The sequence below is a fragment of the Haliaeetus albicilla genome, chromosome 14, assembly GCF_947461875.1.
Source record: "Haliaeetus albicilla chromosome 14, bHalAlb1.1, whole genome shotgun sequence".
NCBI classification, from domain to species: domain Eukaryota; kingdom Metazoa; phylum Chordata; class Aves; order Accipitriformes; family Accipitridae; genus Haliaeetus; species Haliaeetus albicilla.
The window spans coordinates 4,752,459-4,772,708 of record NC_091496.1 but is presented as its reverse complement, the minus strand read 5'-3'; the positions used below and the strand labels follow the sequence as shown (position 1 = coordinate 4,772,708).

Here is a 20,250-nt window from a genome sequence, read left to right as displayed (position 1 = left end):
GATGTAAACTGACAACTCCTTGGATCTTGACAATGTTGTTGTTTGTTTGCGGCGACGGCTGTAGTAGGGTAGAGCAAAGGGGAGGGAGGAAGACGGTGAAGAGGAGGCTGTTTTTCCCACTGGCCCAAATGCCAAATCATGCCCTACCAGGAATGCATTACCTCAGTCCTAGGGCAACCTGCATTTAGTTGATTCTGCTGGCATGAGTGACCAGCACAGAATCAATTACACTAGCCTTGCTAAGAAGATAAACAATTTAGATTGTCCGAAGAGATGTGTCTGCAATGCGTGATGGCAGTCGCTTCCCATCAGCGCTGCTGGCTCTTTGTGAAAATAGTCAAACCTGATTTACTGGTGATGATGAGTTAGAAATGTCAGGCCTGATCTTCTGAATTCCCATAAGCGCCAGCCGAAGCGGTAGGCATTCAGCCCTTATAGTTTTGATGCTTTAAGTTCAGTGCCTACATCTAGGTTTGGCTTCCCAATTTTACATGAAATGCTTGAGGGACTTTTTGCTTTTTAAGGGTTTTCATTTCTAAGGGCTGTAAGTGGGGCTGTTTGGACTTACCCATTTTTGCAGGACTTTGGACATAAACAGTACCAGTGTGTGCAGAGAGTTATCTCCTGGGTCTTGTACAAAGCCCAGTTAATCAAAATAAGAAAGATGAGTATTCCTGGACTCCTTCATCAAACGAAATTTCGAGAGCTGCCCAAATCCAGTAGCTGAACTCTAGGAATATATCCCCCTATCACGGACACCATTGCTTATTTATGAAGCTGCATTTCAAAGAAAGTCTTCACTGTGGATGCTTTAGAAGACTGCCTTTCACTTGTGATAGGTGATGCTGAGATGTTCGAAGTCTTCTTTGCTTAAGCCTTTGCTAGCAAGGGTTACTCTCAGGCCTCCCAGGTCCCTGTTACTGTTTGAGGGAGTGAAGTGTTACCCACAGTAAATGGAAAAGAAGCTAGAGACGCTATAAGCAAACGGGATGTGCCCAAGTGCATGGAACCAGATGGGATGCAGCCAGCTCTGCTTGAGACAACTGGCCAATGTCATTGCAAGGCCACTCGCTGTCATGTTTGAAAGTTGATGACGATCAGGGAAGTTTTGTGATGTCTGGAAAAAGACAAACATCACAGCCCTCCTCAAGAAGAGCAAGAAGGAGAATCCAAGTAACTACAGGCTGTCAGTCTAACTTCCCGGGAAGGTTATTAGGCAAATCCTGCTGGAAGCTATTTCCAAGAACATGCAGGACCAATAGGTGACTGGCAAGAACCAGCATGGATTTATGAAGGGTGAGTTGTGCCTGATGTGATAACTGGTTTGGTGGTTGAGGGAAAAGCAGTGAAAGTTTGATTTTATCAGGTTAATTTTATCGAGGCTTTTGACACAGTCTCCCAAGTGTCCTTATGGCCAGGCTGTGGAGATGTGGATTGAATGTGTGCATGATGAGTGGAAAGTTGACTGGACAAATGAACCCAAAGGGTTACAATCAATGATACGAAGTCCAGGTGGCAGGTAGTTATTAACGGTGTCATCAAAGGTCAGCACAAAGCTACAGCTCATATAATCTGGTTCGTCTTCCACATCAGCTGTGCCACATACTTCTTGAGGCACTGCAAGGGTGAATTAGTGTGACCAGGTGGCCTTCTGTGCCAAATATTGGAGATAGAAGTCATCAGGAGCAGTAGAATGACTTAAACCCTTTCTTTCCGTAATTGGGAGGAGACTTAACAAGACATGTCCTTACAACTCGAGCAGTTCCAGGGTCTTTTCTGAATCCTCCCTTCAAGAGTACAAAATGCCACTGGATGATTAAATAGCTTTGGAGGAGGATACCTTCTTATGTTTGGCAGACTTTAAGCTAGGAAGACAAATTGGAAATTTCTTGCAAAAGAATAGGAGATTTTGGTCCCCTAAAAGGAAATTGAGGCTTTTAGCCACTGAGTTGTTCAAAAGTCTTGAGGATTGTCAGAACTGTAGGCTGTATCCTTATGATGAAACTTTTGAAAATGAGGGTAGTCTCAATGTTCTTGCTGTTTGAAGCGTCTTCAGCACAAGACTTTGTGTGTCATCACACAGTGGTCCCTAGCTGGAGCTCTTGGAAGACATTTTGTTCTCATGAACCTCTGATCTATTTTACCACCAAAGGAATCTTCAACAGAAGAATGATATTGCCAGCAAAGTGCTGTTAGCTTAATATTGTTGCTTGTGGATCAGCAAAGACCCCAAGTATATTTTTCATGGAAGTAGTTTCAGCTGTAAGGGTTTCTCCAGGTTTTGGTATCTGAGGGCAGAGAAAGGGGGAGAGGAAAGGAAGATTTCTTTGGCTTTAGATGATAAATCTTTTTTAAAAGAACAGTGATTTCTAAGATGACTGAAAATGTTATGCTTGACATGGCTGTTTTCCAAGTCTCCAGTGCTGCCATGCTGTGCATGCAGGTTACTTACTGCTTATAAGTGGTTGGGAAGGTAGGAGTCCTAGTATGAAAACATCAATAGGAGTATCAGTAGTTGGTAATTTTTTGAGCAATGCTAATGGAAAAGGGTTTTCTGATTATATACAAAGGAGCTCTTTCCACATGGCTGTCCTAGAACAGCTCAGATTACGTTTGGTGATGTTTGTGTTAAAAATCTTTAGTGTGTGAGGAATATGGAAAATATTAGTAGAACCTGGTTTATAGTTGAAAGAGGTGCTGCCAAGGCCAAAATCACGTAAAAAATATTACTGGGGCCAGTACTAACACCTTGGGTTATTGAGACTGATTGCTGCAGTCATGTTGATCTCCATTTAGCCATCCGTTCTGTTAATTACTATGTGCGTTGCATTCAAACCAGACTGTGAAATCAGTCAGTTGTTCATTTTCCTAGTTTCATCTTTTTCTTTCACCAGGCACTTTAGTACAATGGGTCCTTTCTAGGCAGCCAAACACAATAGGAAGCACACAGTTAGAAAAAGTCAGCCATCCTTGAATAATACCCATCAGGCAGCTTTCTTAGCTTATAAGAAAGAAGATCAAGAGGCAATTTGATTACAGTGCTTTTGCAGGGAAACAAAACCAGATGCAGTCTTTTCATCCTAGTGGTGAAAGTCAGAACAAGGACAACTAAATGTACGTTAAATCCAGACACATCCAGACATAAAATGAGGCATAGGCTCATCAGGTATCGCTACAGGTGCTCCCACTGCCAGGATTCTTCCAGGGTGGAGACCCTCGAGGGGAGGCTGGTGCTTTTCTGGAAGTGATGCTTTAGTCCAACCAAAGGTTTTGGGGTTCAGGTGAAGGTAACGCAATGAAATTCCGCAGCCTGTCACAGGAGTCAGACTTACTGACCTAATGATCTAGGCTGTTGTTAAACTTAATGGCTCCTGGAGAAGTAATAAGGGCAGGAGTCTTTTCAAACACACTGAAAAGAAATATAAAACATTTATAAGTAGATATATTTAAATGCCTGTGGAATTTGTTCTTTCGATGTTAGGTATTGCCAAACCTTCTTTAGCCAGCCTGCTTGTGCAGCTATTTCATAGGGAAGCTGGGATAACAGCACTCTGCATCTGGAAGGAACACTTTTTTCCATTTTAGATCTGTTGTCCGGGTCTGTTGAGGGGCGTGAAGAATTGGCTAGTTAAGTCATTTAATTCATTCATTCATCCAGAAGGATGAATGAATCCAGGATTGTCACCATGACCTGGTGTCCTTGGTCAGGCACCAGCTGGGGTATCGGAGCTGGTGCCTTGCAGAAATGCTCATATAGGTTCTGGAAGAGTTTTGTGTTGAGGTGATATTTTGGATCAAGTCTTTTGTGACATGAAGATGGTTGGACTGGGCGGTTCTCAGACCCCAGTTTCGTTTGGGTACGCCTCTATAACACTTCACGTACCACAGTTTCAAACCCTTTTCCCATACCCCAGTGTTTCTGGAAGAAGCTTTTGGGAGGAAGAGCAGCAAAAGGTGGTTTCTCAGCTGCTTTGCGCAACTCAGTAAAACCTTCAGAGAGAGGGAATTGGGTCTGGGCACATGCTGTGTGTTTTAACTCTCTGGCCTCGTCTCCTTTGTTTCACCTTCCCCTCCTCTTCCTCTTCCATATCTGACTATCAGCAGCTGATTCCCTGCTAGGGAACTGTGGGTCTTAATGCACTCACAAATGCTTTGTCTCATTTTTCCTGATGACTGTATCTTTGTATTTCGTTGCCTCCCATCCAGTAATCTTTCTTTCACTGTCTCTCCCTCTTTCTCTTTTGTGTGTGTTACTTTTCTCTCCTCTAAGCACATTTATAATGCCTTAGCACCAGGCACTCGCGTGATTGTCTCTTGTGTTGCATTCCTCAGGACGTGCAAGAGATGTTTTAAAAACCTTATCTCACCATTTACAATAGCTTGGTGCTGCTGTTTAATAAATTATGGGGATAATTGGTTTTTCAGAGTTCGCATCTACAATGTATTACAGCAGGGATGTAACTATATCTTTCTTAGCCATTTATCGCTCAGAAACACTTCATATAAAACACTGAAATAAATGTTTTAGTAGCACATGGATAACAAATTTAAGACAAACCTTTCATTGCATCTGCTCTAAGCATTCCCTGTAGGAATCACTGTTTTTAGGGCCTGTTCTTGCAGCCCTGTTAAATGACTCAAGACACTCCTGATGAGTTCCTCGGGTCTTGTACTGCCCAAATCTCATAGTGGTGAAGTCATCTGGTCCCTGTATGGCAGACAGTCCAGTTTCACCCAGATGCAACCGCTGTTGGCACAACGAAACTGTGGGCTTCTTGTGAGCTGGAACATGAGTGGGCATGGTGGTGTTGGGTTGACGGTTGGACTCAATGATCTTAACGGTCTTTTCCAACCAAAACAATTCTATGATTCTATGATTGATTGTATGATGTTGGAGCTGCGTCAAGAAAGATGGCAATGGAGAAGACCAAAGGTGTATTGGGGGCTTACAGAGACAGTCTCCAGTGCACCCCACATACAGGGTGGTGACCAGAAAGCTCTGCAAGGCATACAAGCTTCTCATTGCAGATCAATATATGAGGAGAGACTACATCCTTCTTCCCAAAACTGCATCAGCTCGTAGTATGGGCATGCTGTCCTGTGTAATATCCTCACCAAGCCTCCTGTGATTTTTTTCCGTCTCTTGCCTTATCTGCAGGTATATCCAGTCTGCGCATGCATTCCTCCCCAAGTCATGTCCACACCTCTGATTCCAGGGTCATTTCACCCTGCCTTTCCTTCCTCAAGTCCATCTGAAGTGGAGCCACTAAAACAAGTAGACCTATTCTGCGTGCATTCTCAAGAGAGACGCTCTCCCAAAAGTCATTAGGGAAGGTATCTCCCTAACAGAGGAGGGTCTGGTCTGTAGCATCAGAGGACATTGCTTGATTGGTGACATGGGGTCTTGTACATTTTTCTAGATACAGAGGGAAGACATACAGGGCGACCGTTAAGATTGTGCGGACATCGGATCAGGTAGCAGATTTCTGCAGAAGAGTCTGTGCAAAGTTGGAATGCTGCCCCAACTTGTTCAGTCCTGTTCTGGTGGCCGAAGTCTGCCCAGAGAACTGCTCCATTCATACTAAAACCAAGTACAGTGAGTATTGGCCAAAATGCTTCTTGTTGCTAGCTGGGAATCAGAGCGGTGGGAGACTGTGCATGAGCTAGTGATGAAGAAGAGGAGTTGTGTAACATGTTAATATTGAGTAGGATTCGTCTCATCTAAGAGCATTTATGTAATCATGACCAGGCCACCACAGGCTCCCTTACTATTCTATACAGAGAAATGGGCATCTCCAGAAAACTGTCCATCTCACTCCATCCTAATATATCTGTTTGAAAGTCATTACTTTTTAGAAGTCTTGAGTTTTCTTCATACATGAAGTTAATATAAGGAACACATAAAAGGAACCTGCAGTGGCCAGCTGAGATTTAAACTGCTACATCTGAGACAGCGTCGTTAGTTGAGATGAATCCTGTCCTACTCAGTGAAGAGTTTCTGGCATACGTACCAGCACAGGCTGGTATCACAGTGCCGAGGTGCTGGAAGGAGTTTGGTAGCACTGACTCTCTCTGCTCAGGGTATTTAATATTTAAACATGCTCCTACCTACTCAGGAAGACTGAAGGTAGGCATGTGTTCGACGCTTTTTGTTGTCAATGTTACTGATTTTATTGGCTCTTAGGTTAGGAAAGTGGAAGTGAGTGCTGTCCTTCCACAAAGGTTATAAGAAACCCATATGATTGATTTAAACTAATTAGCTTCTGTTTGGTGCCACAGTAGAAGGAGAAATGGGCTCAGGGAGAGATTCCCATTGCTAAATATGGGTTTCTGTACAATTCTACACCTGAGCTAGACTCCTAGCTCCTGTTGGAGAGCTGTGGGAGTACAGGTAGGGAAGCTTCAGCTGAGATTTTCTCATCTTCGAGTTGATGGTTGTATGTGGCTAGATGAATCGTTCCTCAAAACTCCATCAATTTGATGAAAAGCTCAGTTCAGTTATGAACTTTGACATAGGTGCCAAGTGACATTTTAATTGTCCCAGGATACCCTACGTGGTGAAGGGCAGAGTATCTGTCAGCCCCAGAGGTTGCTGTAGAGCATGTCAAAAGGCATCTCACACAAGTCCCTCACGTAAGGTCAGAGGACTCTCACATCCTTAATTTCAACTTGGGCCACGAAATAGTCAAAGGTAATAAAAGCCCGTTCCTTCGTGCATTGAACAAACACACATAATTCAGGATAGCTGGTCCTCTTCACTCTCTGCTGAAAACATTAGCGACTGAAAGAGTATCTAAGACTGTTAACTCATGCAGAAGGGCATGGGATCAAATCTAGAACACGCTAGCCTCTCTCCCTCCAAATCACTGCTCGGCTTAGTGGAAGCTTTTCCTAAGTACATATTGTAGGGTTAAATTCTGAACTCCTCACTCATCAGCAATAAATGTGTATACATAAGAGCTGTAACACTCTGCGCTAGTCCAAGATGACATCTTGTATTTACACTGGACATTTTTTCCAAATCAATGTGTTTTAAAGTTTCTTGTAAAAGTGCACCTAGAGTGCAGTATTGAATCAGTAGCAAGGAGCAAGCCAAAGTTTCCTTCTCTTGGTGGTTAAAGTTTTTAATGGGTATTTTGCTTCATTCCTCCAGCTTATTATTATGGGAAGAGGAAAAAAATCATTAAGCCACCAATTGGGGAAAATAACAACATGAAAAGTGGACATGTCAAGCCAGCCAGACGTAGAAAGAGGCGGAAATCCATCTTTGTGCAGAAGAAAAGGAGGTCATCAGCTGTTGATTTGAATGCTGCAGGCTCTGCAGAGGTGCGTGTTGTGGTGGGATAAATCAGCAAAAGCCCCTTGGTGCTTTTTTGTCCCCCCATCTGCTTCTTCCTTTTGAGGGACGTCTCGGCAAACCTCAACACTTAGGTTTTCCTTTTTGAATCCCTCCTTGCTGCTCTGTTCTTCTAAGGTCAGACTGGTTTTCTTGGGACACTTTGGGGACTTCTACCCTTGTCCATACTAGAGTTAACAAACAGAGTTTTTGCTCCCATCTTCATAATGCTTACTAGCTAACATGCTGTCTAATATTGTATCTTTGTTTTCTTTTGCTTCCTTACAAGCCTTTAGGCAGGTAGACGAGCCTGTTAGATGCTTTGCACAGCATCTAGCAGAGTGAAGGAGGTCTGTGATCCATGTCTAAGATCTCCATGTACTATAATAAATAATAATAACAACTCATGGGCCATTGTGGTTTCAAGGGCTTTTATTTTTTCATTAACCATTTGTAATATTTTGGGTTCACAACATCAAGCAATAGAAGTTCTAGAGGCTTTAGAATACAAGCAAATGGTTTGTGTCCCAAATATATGGTATTTGAGGCCTCAGTCTTTCCAAATGCTGTGTAATACGACAGGATCCCAGCTTCAGCAATGATTTGTGTCCAGATACAACCTGGAGCAGAATTAGTTCTGTGTGGACCATTCCCAGGTGGTTTTCCCCTGATATAATGACAAAGTTCATATCTGATTTCCTTTCCTCAGCTGAGTGCCAGTGATTGCTGCTTTGTGCAATGTGAAATAAAACTGATTTACTTAAATTCCCTGTACTTCAGCTGGAGGGGGATATTTTAGTCAGCTTTCAGTTGATTGCTTGCATCTTCATGACTTGGTCCTCATTTAGGTGTAGTTCTGCTTCATTTCCTTAAATTATACCTGCTTCAAAGGAATTTAAACTCATGTTAAGCCTAAATCAACCATTAGCCAATTTTTCAGCCTTTCAGCCAATATAACTAACTTTGTCTAAAATTGCTCTTTCACTTAAGACCTAAGCATATGGCTTGGATGCATGCTCATGCTTTGATCAGAGCTCAGCTGTCAAAGCCATTTGGGCCACTTACGTATATATAAAGTTCAAAATACACAGTTCCCACCAATTGATGTGTTCTTGCAAGCTCTGTGTGACAGAAATAACAAGAATCTGGTATAATATCCTTTAAATGGAAATTTGTGCTTCACCTTCAGCAGTTAGGTGTTGGGCTGAAAGCAGGGAAATCTTGGTGAAATCCTCTGTCCTGGGTTTTACAGAAATGCCAGCTAAGAAATCAAGTTCAAGTATGCACTTGTAGATTTAAATATTTTTAAAAGGCACCAGAATTTCCTTCCTTTCAATACTGGTGACACCTGTGGTAATTTGAAGCAAGGCGAAGGTTTAAACTCAAGCCTATTTGTGATTTTATGTTATCTCGAGCAACCTGAGTTTCGTTTTGTCCTTTTAGTATTTTCCATTTCCCCTTCTCACGCACATCTCCAGTGCCACGAGGTTTGAGATGCAAGGCCAGCAGAGGAACATTTCATGCCAGATGAGTTATTGCCGTTGACCTTTTGTTAGAAACAGAAAAAGGATTTGTCCACCATGTATTTTTTTCTTCTATATTGTGTAACAAATCTGAATTGAGGGCTAATCTACTTAGCACTGCAATGAAAATGAGATAATTGGGTTAAAATAAATGTTACCCTGGACCAGCGTGGGCACGGGTGCGCAGTTTGACCCAGTGCCTTTCGATTTTCTGCCGTATTAATCTCCGAGCCTGGATGCTGTTTCTCTGACGGTTCTCGTGCAGGAGAGCGAAGATGACGAGCCGGACGCGATGGAGGACGAGACGGGAAGCGAGGAAACCAGCTCAGAGCTCCGGGATGACCAGACGGATACCTCTTCTGCCGAGGTCCCCTCCGCCAGGCCCCGGCGAGCGGTCACCTTGCGGAGCAGCGCCGAGTCGGACAGACCTCCTCCCACGGAGAGAGCCCGACGGAGCCGGAGACCGCAGCCCCACTCCTACGGCGAGGCGGAGAAGTGCGCGCAAGTCAAGGAGGTATGTCCCGCGATCGCTCCCAATTAACGGCGGTATTCTTCCTAAATGAACCTTCCGTGCCAAGCCTTCCTCATCTGAGGAGGGCATCCCTGCCCTGGTTCTCCACACAAGGTGTTTTTCTTTATGACAGCTTTTGGGGTTTTTTTGTAGGAAATTAAGCAAGAAGAGGAAGAGAAGCTCATCCTGGACAGTAATCCGTTGGAGTGGACCGTGACTGATGTCGTGAGGTTTATTAAACTGACCGACTGTGCACCCCTTGCCAAAATATTTCAGGAGCAGGTAGAGGTCTTCATGTAACTCTTCTCTTTGTGTCCGTGGTGCTTATTCACATCACGAAAAAAAAGAGCAGCACATACCACCTTGCTAGCTGGGCCTGGGGCTTTGACAGACAGATTATGATCAGACTTTAGATCCCCTCAGACCAGGCTGTAGCACAAATTTTGGCAAGGCATGGAAGCCCTTGGAAACTTGAATCAGAGCCTTGCCAGATCCTCAGAGAGACCAGAAACACCCCAGCTGGAGTGCTTGTGAAAAGCAGGAGGTTTAGACCTTTCTTGTTCATGCCAAGGTCCACACTGCCATCCTGGGGTCACACAGGCACCTCAGTGTACCAACAGAGAGTGGTTATTTGGTACCTAGCAAGCTGTCTCTCCTGGCCACATGGGTTCCACTGTATTTTAAAATATTGGCCTGGGAAGCAGAAAACTGCTGCTTGAACCCAAACCCGGCTGCCTGAATTTTGTCACTAACACCTAGATGCTTTGAGTATGTAGACACCTACGTCCTATCTGCATCCCTCTGAAGATCTGGCAGTCAGGCCCTTGGATGACCTAATTTTAGGAGGTGCCAAGCATCTCCCCATTAAGCAGGTAGGTTTGCGGGAGCAGAAGCCAATGCTCTTCATCTCAAGTCAGTGTGAATGTGTAAAATTTATATAGAAACAGCCATTCCTTGGCTAATGAGTAACAGCCACCACTGAAAGTAAAGGGCAGCGCTAAGAAATCATAGTTAGAAAGAAGCAAGTGTGGTTAATTAGGCCGTAGCCAATGGCAGTCAGTGGTATGGCCAACTGCACATTGAACTATCTCTGATTCTTCACCATGAGTAACTCTGTACCCAAGTGCAGCTGCTTTGACTGGGAGAAGTTGAAGTGCGAGTCTAGAGTAAGGCAGAAACGCTCCATAGCAAGATGCCGTAGTCGCTGCGTCGCGGCATGCTCCGACCGTTTGTTAATCAGCCTGGAACAGCGCCAGGGCTTGAAAGCCAACCCGGTCTCTCCTTTGCCAAAGAGTTTTATGGGGACTTTAATCAAACACAGATGACTGGAGCTTTGCCTTGTGATTTGCAAGGAAGCTCTGGTGCAATGGGCCATGCCATCAAGCTTCAGTGGAGGAAGAACCTGGGCCATGGACAGTCCTGATCAAAGCAGTGCTTTAGGTGTCCAAATCCTCCTTGTGTTTAATGCTACCTAATCAGGGCTGTCCTGGGGAGGTTATGTTGCCTGTGAGTTACAGTGCTTTTTTCTGCACTTAGATTCTGATCCTCCCTAAGGGGTAAAAAGCAGTTTTGTAGCCTGCTCGTCTGCTTCTCAGTCCATTAAAGAATAAAGAGGACTTGAGCTCTTAATTAAGAAGAGGATCATAAAGCCAACGGAAATCCCTAATAAAATGGCTTTTGTCTGGGGTGCTAGTTCATTGAGTTTGCTGCATAGATATGCCCGAGGGAAGGACGTGACCTCCAGAGGTCCCTTCCAGCCCGCATCATTCTGTGGTTCTGGGACATTAGAGATTGCAAGGACTCCAGGTGGTCCAGACCCCTCTGTCTTGGTTCTGCAGCAGCTGAAGTGGAACAAGGCAGGTCCTGGGTGGACCAGGGGACATGGCGTGGAGCAAGGCAGACATAAACCTGTGCTGAGCACATTATGGGCCAAAAGAGGTAGGGGAAGGGTCTGACTTGGCAGTGGGACCAGCAGCAGTTCCTCCCTTCAGCTCCCTCCTGTGTCTCCTGGTGTGCTCTCTGCAGCCTCCTTGTTTGAGTTCCTCAGTCATAAAATGGGATTAATCAGATCTCCATGGACTCTGCAGAGTTTCTGTAGGAGCTGATCCTGCATTGCAGCAGCTGGGAAGCTTTTCCCAAACTGGCAGCAAAGTGAGAGCCTATGAAGACACACTAGACAACTTCTGAAAAAGCATGAGGTATCGCAGAGAAAGGAGATGGGCAGCATCAAAGTGAGAGAAAAGGGCAGAGGACAAAACCGCAATTAATTTTGGGGGCAAACTTCCCTACTTGCTTCTCCAGACCTGGTTATGCTTTCTGCCCTCCAGAGTCCACAAACAAAACCATTTTCCCTGTCTTTTTCTTCCCCAGGACATCGATGGCCAAGCCCTTCTGTTGCTGACACTGCCCACGGTGCAAGAATGCATGGAGCTGAAGCTTGGTCCAGCCATCAAACTGTGTCACCAGATCGAGCGAGTAAAAGTTGCTTTCTATGCACAATACGCCAACTGACTGCACTTATCCATTTCTTTCTGTTCTCCTTCTTGTTCCCTCTCTTTTTTAACATTTCAACTTGTTCAAGGGTTTTTTTTCCCCTATCCCTTTTCTTTTCCAAGAACATGTGGAATTGGAAGCACTGGGAATTAATCTGTAGGCAAGGAAAAAAAAAAAAAACACAACAGAAAACTAGCAACAAATTGAACTATTTTTTCTGTACTTGTAAAGCACACCGAAAGACTGCTGGCATCTCTCCTCGTGAGCCTCGCCAACCCGTTACGCAGTGGTGCAAGGCCAGCACGGATCAGATGGTTTGTCATTTGTTAAAACAAAGCTACCGATGGCAGATGCATTCCCAACGGGAAGGGTCGGACATTTCCAGATGATGATGGTTTGTCTAGGCCAATTTCTGGACATGAACATTTCTTTTAGCCAACTCTGACACACTTCTTTCATATTGAAATGTAAGTGATCATTTGTAGCATTGTAGCTGGGGTTTACTGCAAATTTGATCTTAGTGATCAAAGGGCTTTTTTTCTCCCGCCTCTCCAGTCTTAGAAAAAGTGTTATACCAGTCATACGCTATTTATTATTCCTGAGTGATTTATGAAAAAGGACTCAACCTATGGTCTCTGTATGGTATCAGACAAAGCTGCAGTGAACTGACAGGGGTGCAACAAGACCTAGTGTGCAGAAATGTGTCCTGAGCTGTGCTGGCTGTGCACAATAAGCTGAATGTCTCTGTGATGGGATTCTGTACAGTACTGCATTCTTGTACAGGAACATGCACAAAAGCTTTCATAGTCAAGCCCGTGCTCTTAAATCCAAGTCACTTTAAAGACCTGACTTTGAGCCCCACAGGGTGAAAGGAAAAAAAGCTGTTCAGATTTGATGATGAGACTGTTGAGTGAATGCTGGTTTCATTTGCACCTTCATGAATCTGGTTGCTAGGTGGGAATAAAAAGCATCAATCTTTTCAGGCTGCGTACGCCGCAGTGCTTTAGACCAGCTGAGGATCCAGCCCAATGCAGTCTATATAAAGCCCCCAGATTGTCCCAGTGCCACCCTGACTAGTGAAACTGGGGGCTTGCTTCATGCCAAGCAGGGTAAGCACCAGAGAGGGTGAAGAATTGGGTCAGACACCTTGGGTTTGCCTCAGCTGTGTTTACAGGAGAAGTATTTCCCATTTACTTTGCAGGGATATATGACCCCATCAGTCCCACGTGTTGAGCCTGAAATTGCTGTAACTCAGCAGAGGTTGGCGGCATCACTGTGGTGTAAAATTCTCTCAAAAGCAAGAACCAAACTGCGTCCAAGTCTGAATGTTGCTCTAACTTTAAGGTGCAAGTGAATCCCTCCTTCAAAAAGTGAATTGGATGGTTTGTGCTGAGTTTTAGCCTGATTTCATAGGAAACCACTGACTTCGGCAGACCTTTGTTCTCTAACCACAAACAGACCCCTGTTCCCTGGCCTCAGGGAACTCAGCTTGGAAATTGTACACAGCTCTGTTAAAATGCTGTGATGCCAAAGCCCGCTCAGTGAAGACCCCTTCAAAAAGAAATGTTATTTCTAGCCCTAAACCTGAAGCCAGTGCTTATGGCCAGATAATGCCCACCTCAAGCACATACCCTATGGTGACAGCGAACTTCGATCAGATAATCCTGCTGACCACCGTGTGCTCAGAAGAACCTACTGACTAACACCAGGCTATAGCTGCTGCTTTCTGCGTCACCAGTTTCCTCCTTAAATTCTTTGGATTAAAGGGGGAAAGCCTCAGAAATAATATTCTGGACTACATCGGAATCTGCCCTAGAGCATGCGTTAGGCAAGAAGTATTGACTCCATTTGCCATGCATCACTGGGGAATCTCTAGACTGTCTTTCAGTGAGTTTCCTGATTTGCCACTGAGGAATGTGATGGGTGCAACCGCTGCAGGCTGGGCCAGATCCTGCCAACTCCCAAGACTTCAAAAATTTTCTTACATGGGAGATCAGCAGGACTGGATCTGTTCTCAGCTGTTGTCTTGTACTGAAGATCTTGTTGTTCAAGTTTTAATCAACTGAAGGGAAAAGTAGTCACCTCTTCATCAAATGGTTTTCATTTGTTTCTCAGAAATCTAGGAATAGGGTTCTGTAGCGGTGCAGACATTGAAAAACTGGGTTTTAGACTGGATTTCTACTGACAGTAGCAGTGGACTGTGTCCATGCAACTGGTTTGATAACTACTTTGGATCCCTCTTAGGGTCCCCTAAAAACGTTGCTCCATGTTTCGTTTCTGAAGACTAAAGGATTGTGCCCAGCAAAATGAGAGCACAGCTGAGAAAAACAGGGAGGGTGCTTCTCCCAGCTCCTACTTGCTTCAGCCCAGTCCCTCCAATGGCTGGTATAACATCTGTCAGCAGGAGATAGCTCCCAAAAGACTGCTGTCAGGAGACCTGGCGTATGAGGACATTGCAAGGAAGGGAAGCAGAATGGCTGTTTGCTAAACAGCATCCCAGCACTGATCCTTTACTTACCACATCCACCTTCTTTCGAGCATCCTTCGCTGCTCTGGTGTTCTTGGAGTTTCTGGCCACCGGGATGTGTCATAGACATTTAACGCTTCCTGGGACACGTTGCGAAAACGTCATTGTTTTTTTCCATCAGCCTTGTAACTGTAGATATTCCTATGGCAGCTAACTACTTGTGGAGGCATGGTCGGGGAGCAGACAGCCGCAGACTCTGAGAGCAGCCAGCTCTGATGTTGGCCAAGCAAGGGATGAGTGGAGCATTGAGCCCAGCACGTGGGAGTCTTTACTGATTGTTCAGGGAAGTTAAATCGTATTTAAAACTCACCTATTAAACAGAAAAAAAGAGTTTTAATTTTATCCTGCGCCGGCTCTTTTATTTCCTCAGGTTTCATTCTCCTCACCATTTGTCTTTCAATTTATTGTTCTTCAGTGTTGTGTCATTTATCACGCTCTGTCCTTTCGGAGAAGATTATAACCTGAAATCTTTATTCTAAAATTACTTTGGGTGGTAAATGCTTTATTATTTCTTTTAGCCTGCAGGTTGGGAAGAAATAGGGGATTGGGCTACTGTTGTCTGTTGCACTGATTGCCTTCCAGAAAAGCTGGAGCTGAACTTCTTAGACAATTTCTTAGGCAAGTGGAAATGGACAGTGCATAGTTTAAGTGGATGGGATTCTTGGATTGTCACTTACAGCTTGAGCAGAGATCAGAAGGAACTATTTACTCTTGCCTGGACTTCATTTCAATTCTGGAACATTAGCAAGGCTTTGGAGTAATGTACTTCAAAGGAGATGTTGGAAACCCAATCTTGCTAGCCTAAAATATCACTTTACTTTGCAATATAGAAGTATAAGCCACTGGAAGGTTTTTTTTTTTGGCCAGCCCCAGTTTTGAGTTAAATTCAGAGCTGGTGCAATTTCACAGATACACCGATGACACTGGTGAGGCCACATCTTCTCCCTCTGCCTCCCTGGTTCTGAATTTGGCATCAAAGTCTGAAGTTTACTGTGTTATCAGCTACAAAAGGCCACCACTATAAAGTGCTGAACTCATAATTATCCAAGACCATTACCAAGGGCTGAGGAGCAACCCTGCTGTTGCTTTTGGGCTGTTGGATACTGAACTTCAGCACATTCACACAGACTGCTTTGCTCCCACAAGAAGGGTGTGCAGGCACAGGTTATTGGCCTGTCTTCAGGCGTAGGACCAAGGATGAGCATTTCTGGAGCAAAAGTTGGGGGTTGCAGAGTGTGTGGTACCTGCCCATCTTGATCTGCTCTGGCTTCTTTTGAGCCTGCACTCAGTCAGGTTGAACAAATCCATGGGCAGGTCCCTGCTCCCTTCCCAACCCCCTCAGCACTTAACCTTGACAGAATCAGCCAGTTCCCAGTCTGCAGGCCCAAAGCACCAGTCTCTGATGTTGGATTAAAGCATCAGCTTAGGGGAACGTCCGTGATTCCCTGGCTGGTTGTCCTGCCTTCATCCTGCTGTCATGGATGCTCCTCTCCCACCTTGAAGAAAAATGCTCTCTTTGGTTTCAGAGCTCTTCCCTTTCCAGCTCAAAAACACAGCTCACATCCACATTCCCATTTATTTCTCAATGCCAGGATGACCAAACCCTGGCTTTTTCTACCTCTCAGGTGTGTGATGGCCTCTCAGCTCTGACGAGGATTTCAGCAGCTCCAGCTCCACCATGTTAACCATATGCAATAGCCCTTGATAGTTTGGTCCTGCAGGGTGCAGAAAACCTCCTACAAATGCTGTGTGCCCTTAGTAACCACTGAAATTGGGGGAAATGGCTACACACCCTGTCCTTAGTGATGCATCTAGCAGATCCATGTCCTAGCTGAGATGGCCTGACCCACAGTGTCAGAGGTATTTGAATGTCTGCTAGGATTTACAAAGTTTCCAATTAGGCACCTAAAGCCCATTAATATTTCACTCTGGGTAAACAGCTAATTTGCCTTAAACTGGAAAGTCACCATTCCGTGGCTTTAACCTTCAACCTTTTGCAGTCCCCAGTCGTGTGGTGTGGAGCAAACACCCATCTCAGCTCTTTGAAGGCAAACCAGACATTGTTGGGCTGCCATAATTAACATTTGGTCACCTGAAAAGCCTGCCTTGGTCTTTTCAGGGCACAAAATTGAATTTGGCAGAGCTGCAGTGTCATCTCAATGTTTTAGAAGCTCAGTACCATCAGGGCACTTCAAATACTTTTTGATTTTCTGGTGCAGTGTGTCTGGAAAATGATGAACGGAGACTGTTCCTTCCATTTCCAAATTCAAGTGCCAAAAGAGAAGAACATGCTGCAACTGAACACCGTTAAAACCAGCTTTATCACATGTGGGTAAATATAGTCTCGAGGGCTCCGTTTTGGTGCTAAGATATGTCACGCTGTATTTTCCATTGCTTGGTATTACAAAGCTGATTCCCTGCTCCAGGAAATATTTTCTGTAATCAGCAACATCTTAAGCATTAGGATTTTATTTTTTTTCTTGTGGCTGTAATTTTTTAACTCGGATACACTCAACAAATACTCCCCCCCCCCGCCCAATCATGTGAGTTTTGGAGAAGTTTTATACAGTATATTTGTGGAAAAAGTCTTTCAAAATGTGGGTGCATGTATATTTTCCCCTCAGTAATACTCTTCATCACATCAGCTGACCCAGAACTAAGGGAATCTGTTACTCAGGATTTGATCGAGAAGTGACCGAGGTTACGGGAAGGGCCCTCACAGATGTGTGGGTTGTGGGACCAGGTCTTCACCAAATTTTTTCGCTTGGAAGTCAAAAAGTGTGCAGTTAATTAACATAAAATTTAAACACCTCCTTCTCCTAGCAGGCAGAAATCCAGCTGAAATATGCCAGACTTAACAAGAGAGTGCTTGTATCCTTAGGTGCTCATGAACTCCCAATAAAGGAGCAGAAGCATTTAATATTCTCATTTATTCTTTGGTACAATACTCCAGCAAGAAGTGCAAATTATCTTAATGGCTGCATTTAGAATATGAGCCAGTCATCAAAGATGAGAGTTTTACAGCCCAGTAGTCCTTTAAATGTCAGCTGTCCTGCAGAAGAGTAGTTTTGCAATGGTTTGGTGCCATGCCGTGGAATTCTCTTGCAGAAGTCATGTGAACTGCACAAAAACAACATGGGTCATGGTTTTAAATACTCATGGCCTTTCTCTTGTTTTAGTCTTTCATGTTAATTCTTACCTTGGAAAACATATCATGTTCCTGATTTAAAACTCCAGCCTCTGTAATGGCCCGTGGCACAGCATACCAGCAAAATACTTTTTTTAATCTATCATCACACTATAGATCAGCGTGGGGGCGTTTTGCTGACAAGCATTTAGGTCAAGTGAGACAAGGAGATCTTGCTTCAACACCTTGTTGAAGGAGTCGTCTGGGCAGATGTTCCCCACCGCTCACTCTGGAGGGACCAACGTTTCCAGTGATGCTCTTGCTGGATAGGTCACGTAGCCCAAGTAGCCCAATGCAGCAGGTCAATTGCCGTGTGGCTACCTACCCACAGATATTCCTGGTCTTGATGACTGCCAAGGATGTGGGAGAGGAGAGGGAGGGTTTCAGTGAAGGAGAGAGGTTGGAGTTCTGGGCTTGAGATGTCTTTGTTGAGGGGGACCTCTCACAAAAGGGAAGCACAGCTGTGATCCATGAGCATCAATCCCGAAGGTTTCTCTGAGTCTTTTTCACAGCAAAGATGCTTTGAGCCCCAGCAGGGGCCAGGTGAGAAGAAGGAAAGAAGCTGGCAATACACTCAGAGCTACAATGCTGAAAGGTTCGTATTTTGTTTTCCCTGTGGAGTTACAGAGATTTGGCTCAGGTGGCTCTAGGCTCCTTGGCTGGATAGTAGGGAAAATCAGTCTTTCTTCCTTGTACCCAACTCCTGTACATCTTCTCGGTTTTAGGGGGCTGAAGAACCTCCTCTTGCACCTTTCAGACCTCCATAGGAAATGTCAGGGGCTAAAACTTGAGCTCTCTCATAGAAAAAGGTGACAATGCCCTGAGTTCAGGTTATGGGTCTACAAAACACTCTGCTCTGTGTTACGATGTGACAGGACTAAAATGATCATTCCCAAGTCACCCCACCTGCTTGTTGCTGCTCCAGTCTCACTGGAGATTACGGACCTTATATCTGCTTATAAATGTATGCATTAAATTTCCCAGTCCCTGTTCCGCCATACCTGGTCAGGATGTGCTGACACACGCAGTTATTCCAGCAGCCTTCACCTTCAGGGACCTGTCTGCTAGAAAATCCTCATCTGGGGAATGGTATCGTGACACGTTCAAGTACACAGGCAGGGATGTCGAGTACAGCCAGGCATTTGCTGCAGTATGGTCCAACAGAGGTGAAAGTCTCAAGTGGAGGCTTTGAAGGGAGTCGAGTCTTCCCATGTACCATGGTAGGACAAGGCAAGCACTTAAACCCTCCTGTCTCCTGCGGAACAACAGAAATGAGCTCCACAACCAGCAGTTATGGTCCATTCGTGGTGATGCACGTTGGAAACCTTTGAATTGTTTTGCATTCCAGTTTGTACTGAAGATTTGATTCAAACTTTGTGTATATAATCCCTTTGGTGTGTTACAAATATGTATGTGTGTGTGTGTATATATATATATATGTATATATATGTGTGTGTATATATATACATATAAATTAACCAATGCTGGTGTTTTTACTTTTTAAAGTTCACAGGGCAAAGGGCATGTTGTTAGTTTGCTGTAAGATTCTATTCTGTATATATGTTTTCATGTAAATAAGTGAAAATCTATATTCAGAGTTATATTTTAATTTTTATTCGAAATTAAATAAATCCCCTTTTTACTTGAAACAGTTGTAAGCCACGTTGTTAATAAAGTGACAATAAATCATATCTCTCTCCAGCGTACTTTTTTGCTTGCCTGGGCAGTGAGGGTTGTGTTTTGATGTATTGGGTTCCTCCCTGAGGAGGTAAGGTGAGAAAGGCATCTGCTTAGCTTCACTGCTAATGCCAGTTTACCTCCATCTTGAGTGACCTCATGCATCTTCTAGGACAGACCAGTCTGGATTTGTCCCTTGCGGTGTTAGACACTTACAGAGGCATCTTTGGAGTTTCCCTTTTTGTCCCTAGAGGGAAGCACCTGTGGTAAGCGTTAGGTTGGCCAAATCAAATTTCCCTAGGGAACTGCCTTTCTTCAGTGCTTTTGGAGGACATCCAGAAAAGGCAAACTTTTCATTTAAGTTAATATGAAGAGAGGGTGAACATGAGCCGGTCTGTGTGGATGGGCGTAGATAGACATCAGCTTTGGGTGCATCCCTCAGAGCATAATGGACACCCAACGGGATGACTTCCAGGCAGTGCAGGTTCCTGTCCAAGCAGAGGTGTGTCTCCACATCTGTGTGCTCTGCATGCTTCACACCCCAGCCCTGATGAATGTGCCCAAGCTGCCTGGACCACAGTCTTGCCCTCACGAGCCCCCAAATCTCCAGGAAGGTGTAACACAGCCTCCCTGGCTCAGCCCTCTAGAGATGCCAAGCTGCAGGGTTTGGGTGGCTGCAAATTCTTCCCAGAAGCAGTACGGCAGAACACGAAACAAGGAAGGTGATGGGCAGTTGAGGAGACACAAGAGCATCCAAGGACCTTTTAGGAGACTGGCAGGGAGCAGGGTGAAAGGCGGGAATGAAGGTAATGCAATGAACAACAGGCAAGGAAGGATGCAGTGAGAGAGGAGCTGATGGTAGCAGGACAAGACTTAAAGCAGGGCCACAGCCCATGGAGCAGACACGTGGAAAATAAAACTTCCCAAGGTGCACAGCAGCCATTGAACACGGGGGGAGCCACCCTGCAGTGGTGGAAAAGAGCCATTTGTGAGTCC

General features: G+C 44.7%; 1 protein-coding gene across 1 annotated transcript in view; it reads left to right on the top strand.

The window, feature by feature from the left end:
* Window positions 1-19,268, top strand: part of SFMBT2 (Scm like with four mbt domains 2) — a 123,494-nt gene extending 104,226 nt beyond the window's left edge. Inside the window, exons 17-21 of the mRNA XM_069801566.1 lie at window positions 5,421-5,596; window positions 7,154-7,326; window positions 9,125-9,373; window positions 9,524-9,652; window positions 11,741-19,268. Of these exons, the coding sequence (XP_069657667.1) occupies window positions 5,421-5,596; window positions 7,154-7,326; window positions 9,125-9,373; window positions 9,524-9,652; window positions 11,741-11,881 (868 nt within the window). The 3' untranslated portion in view covers window positions 11,882-19,268. The remainder of the gene's footprint in view (window positions 1-5,420; window positions 5,597-7,153; window positions 7,327-9,124; window positions 9,374-9,523; window positions 9,653-11,740) is intronic.
* The last annotated feature ends 982 nt before the right edge of the window (window positions 19,269-20,250 follow it).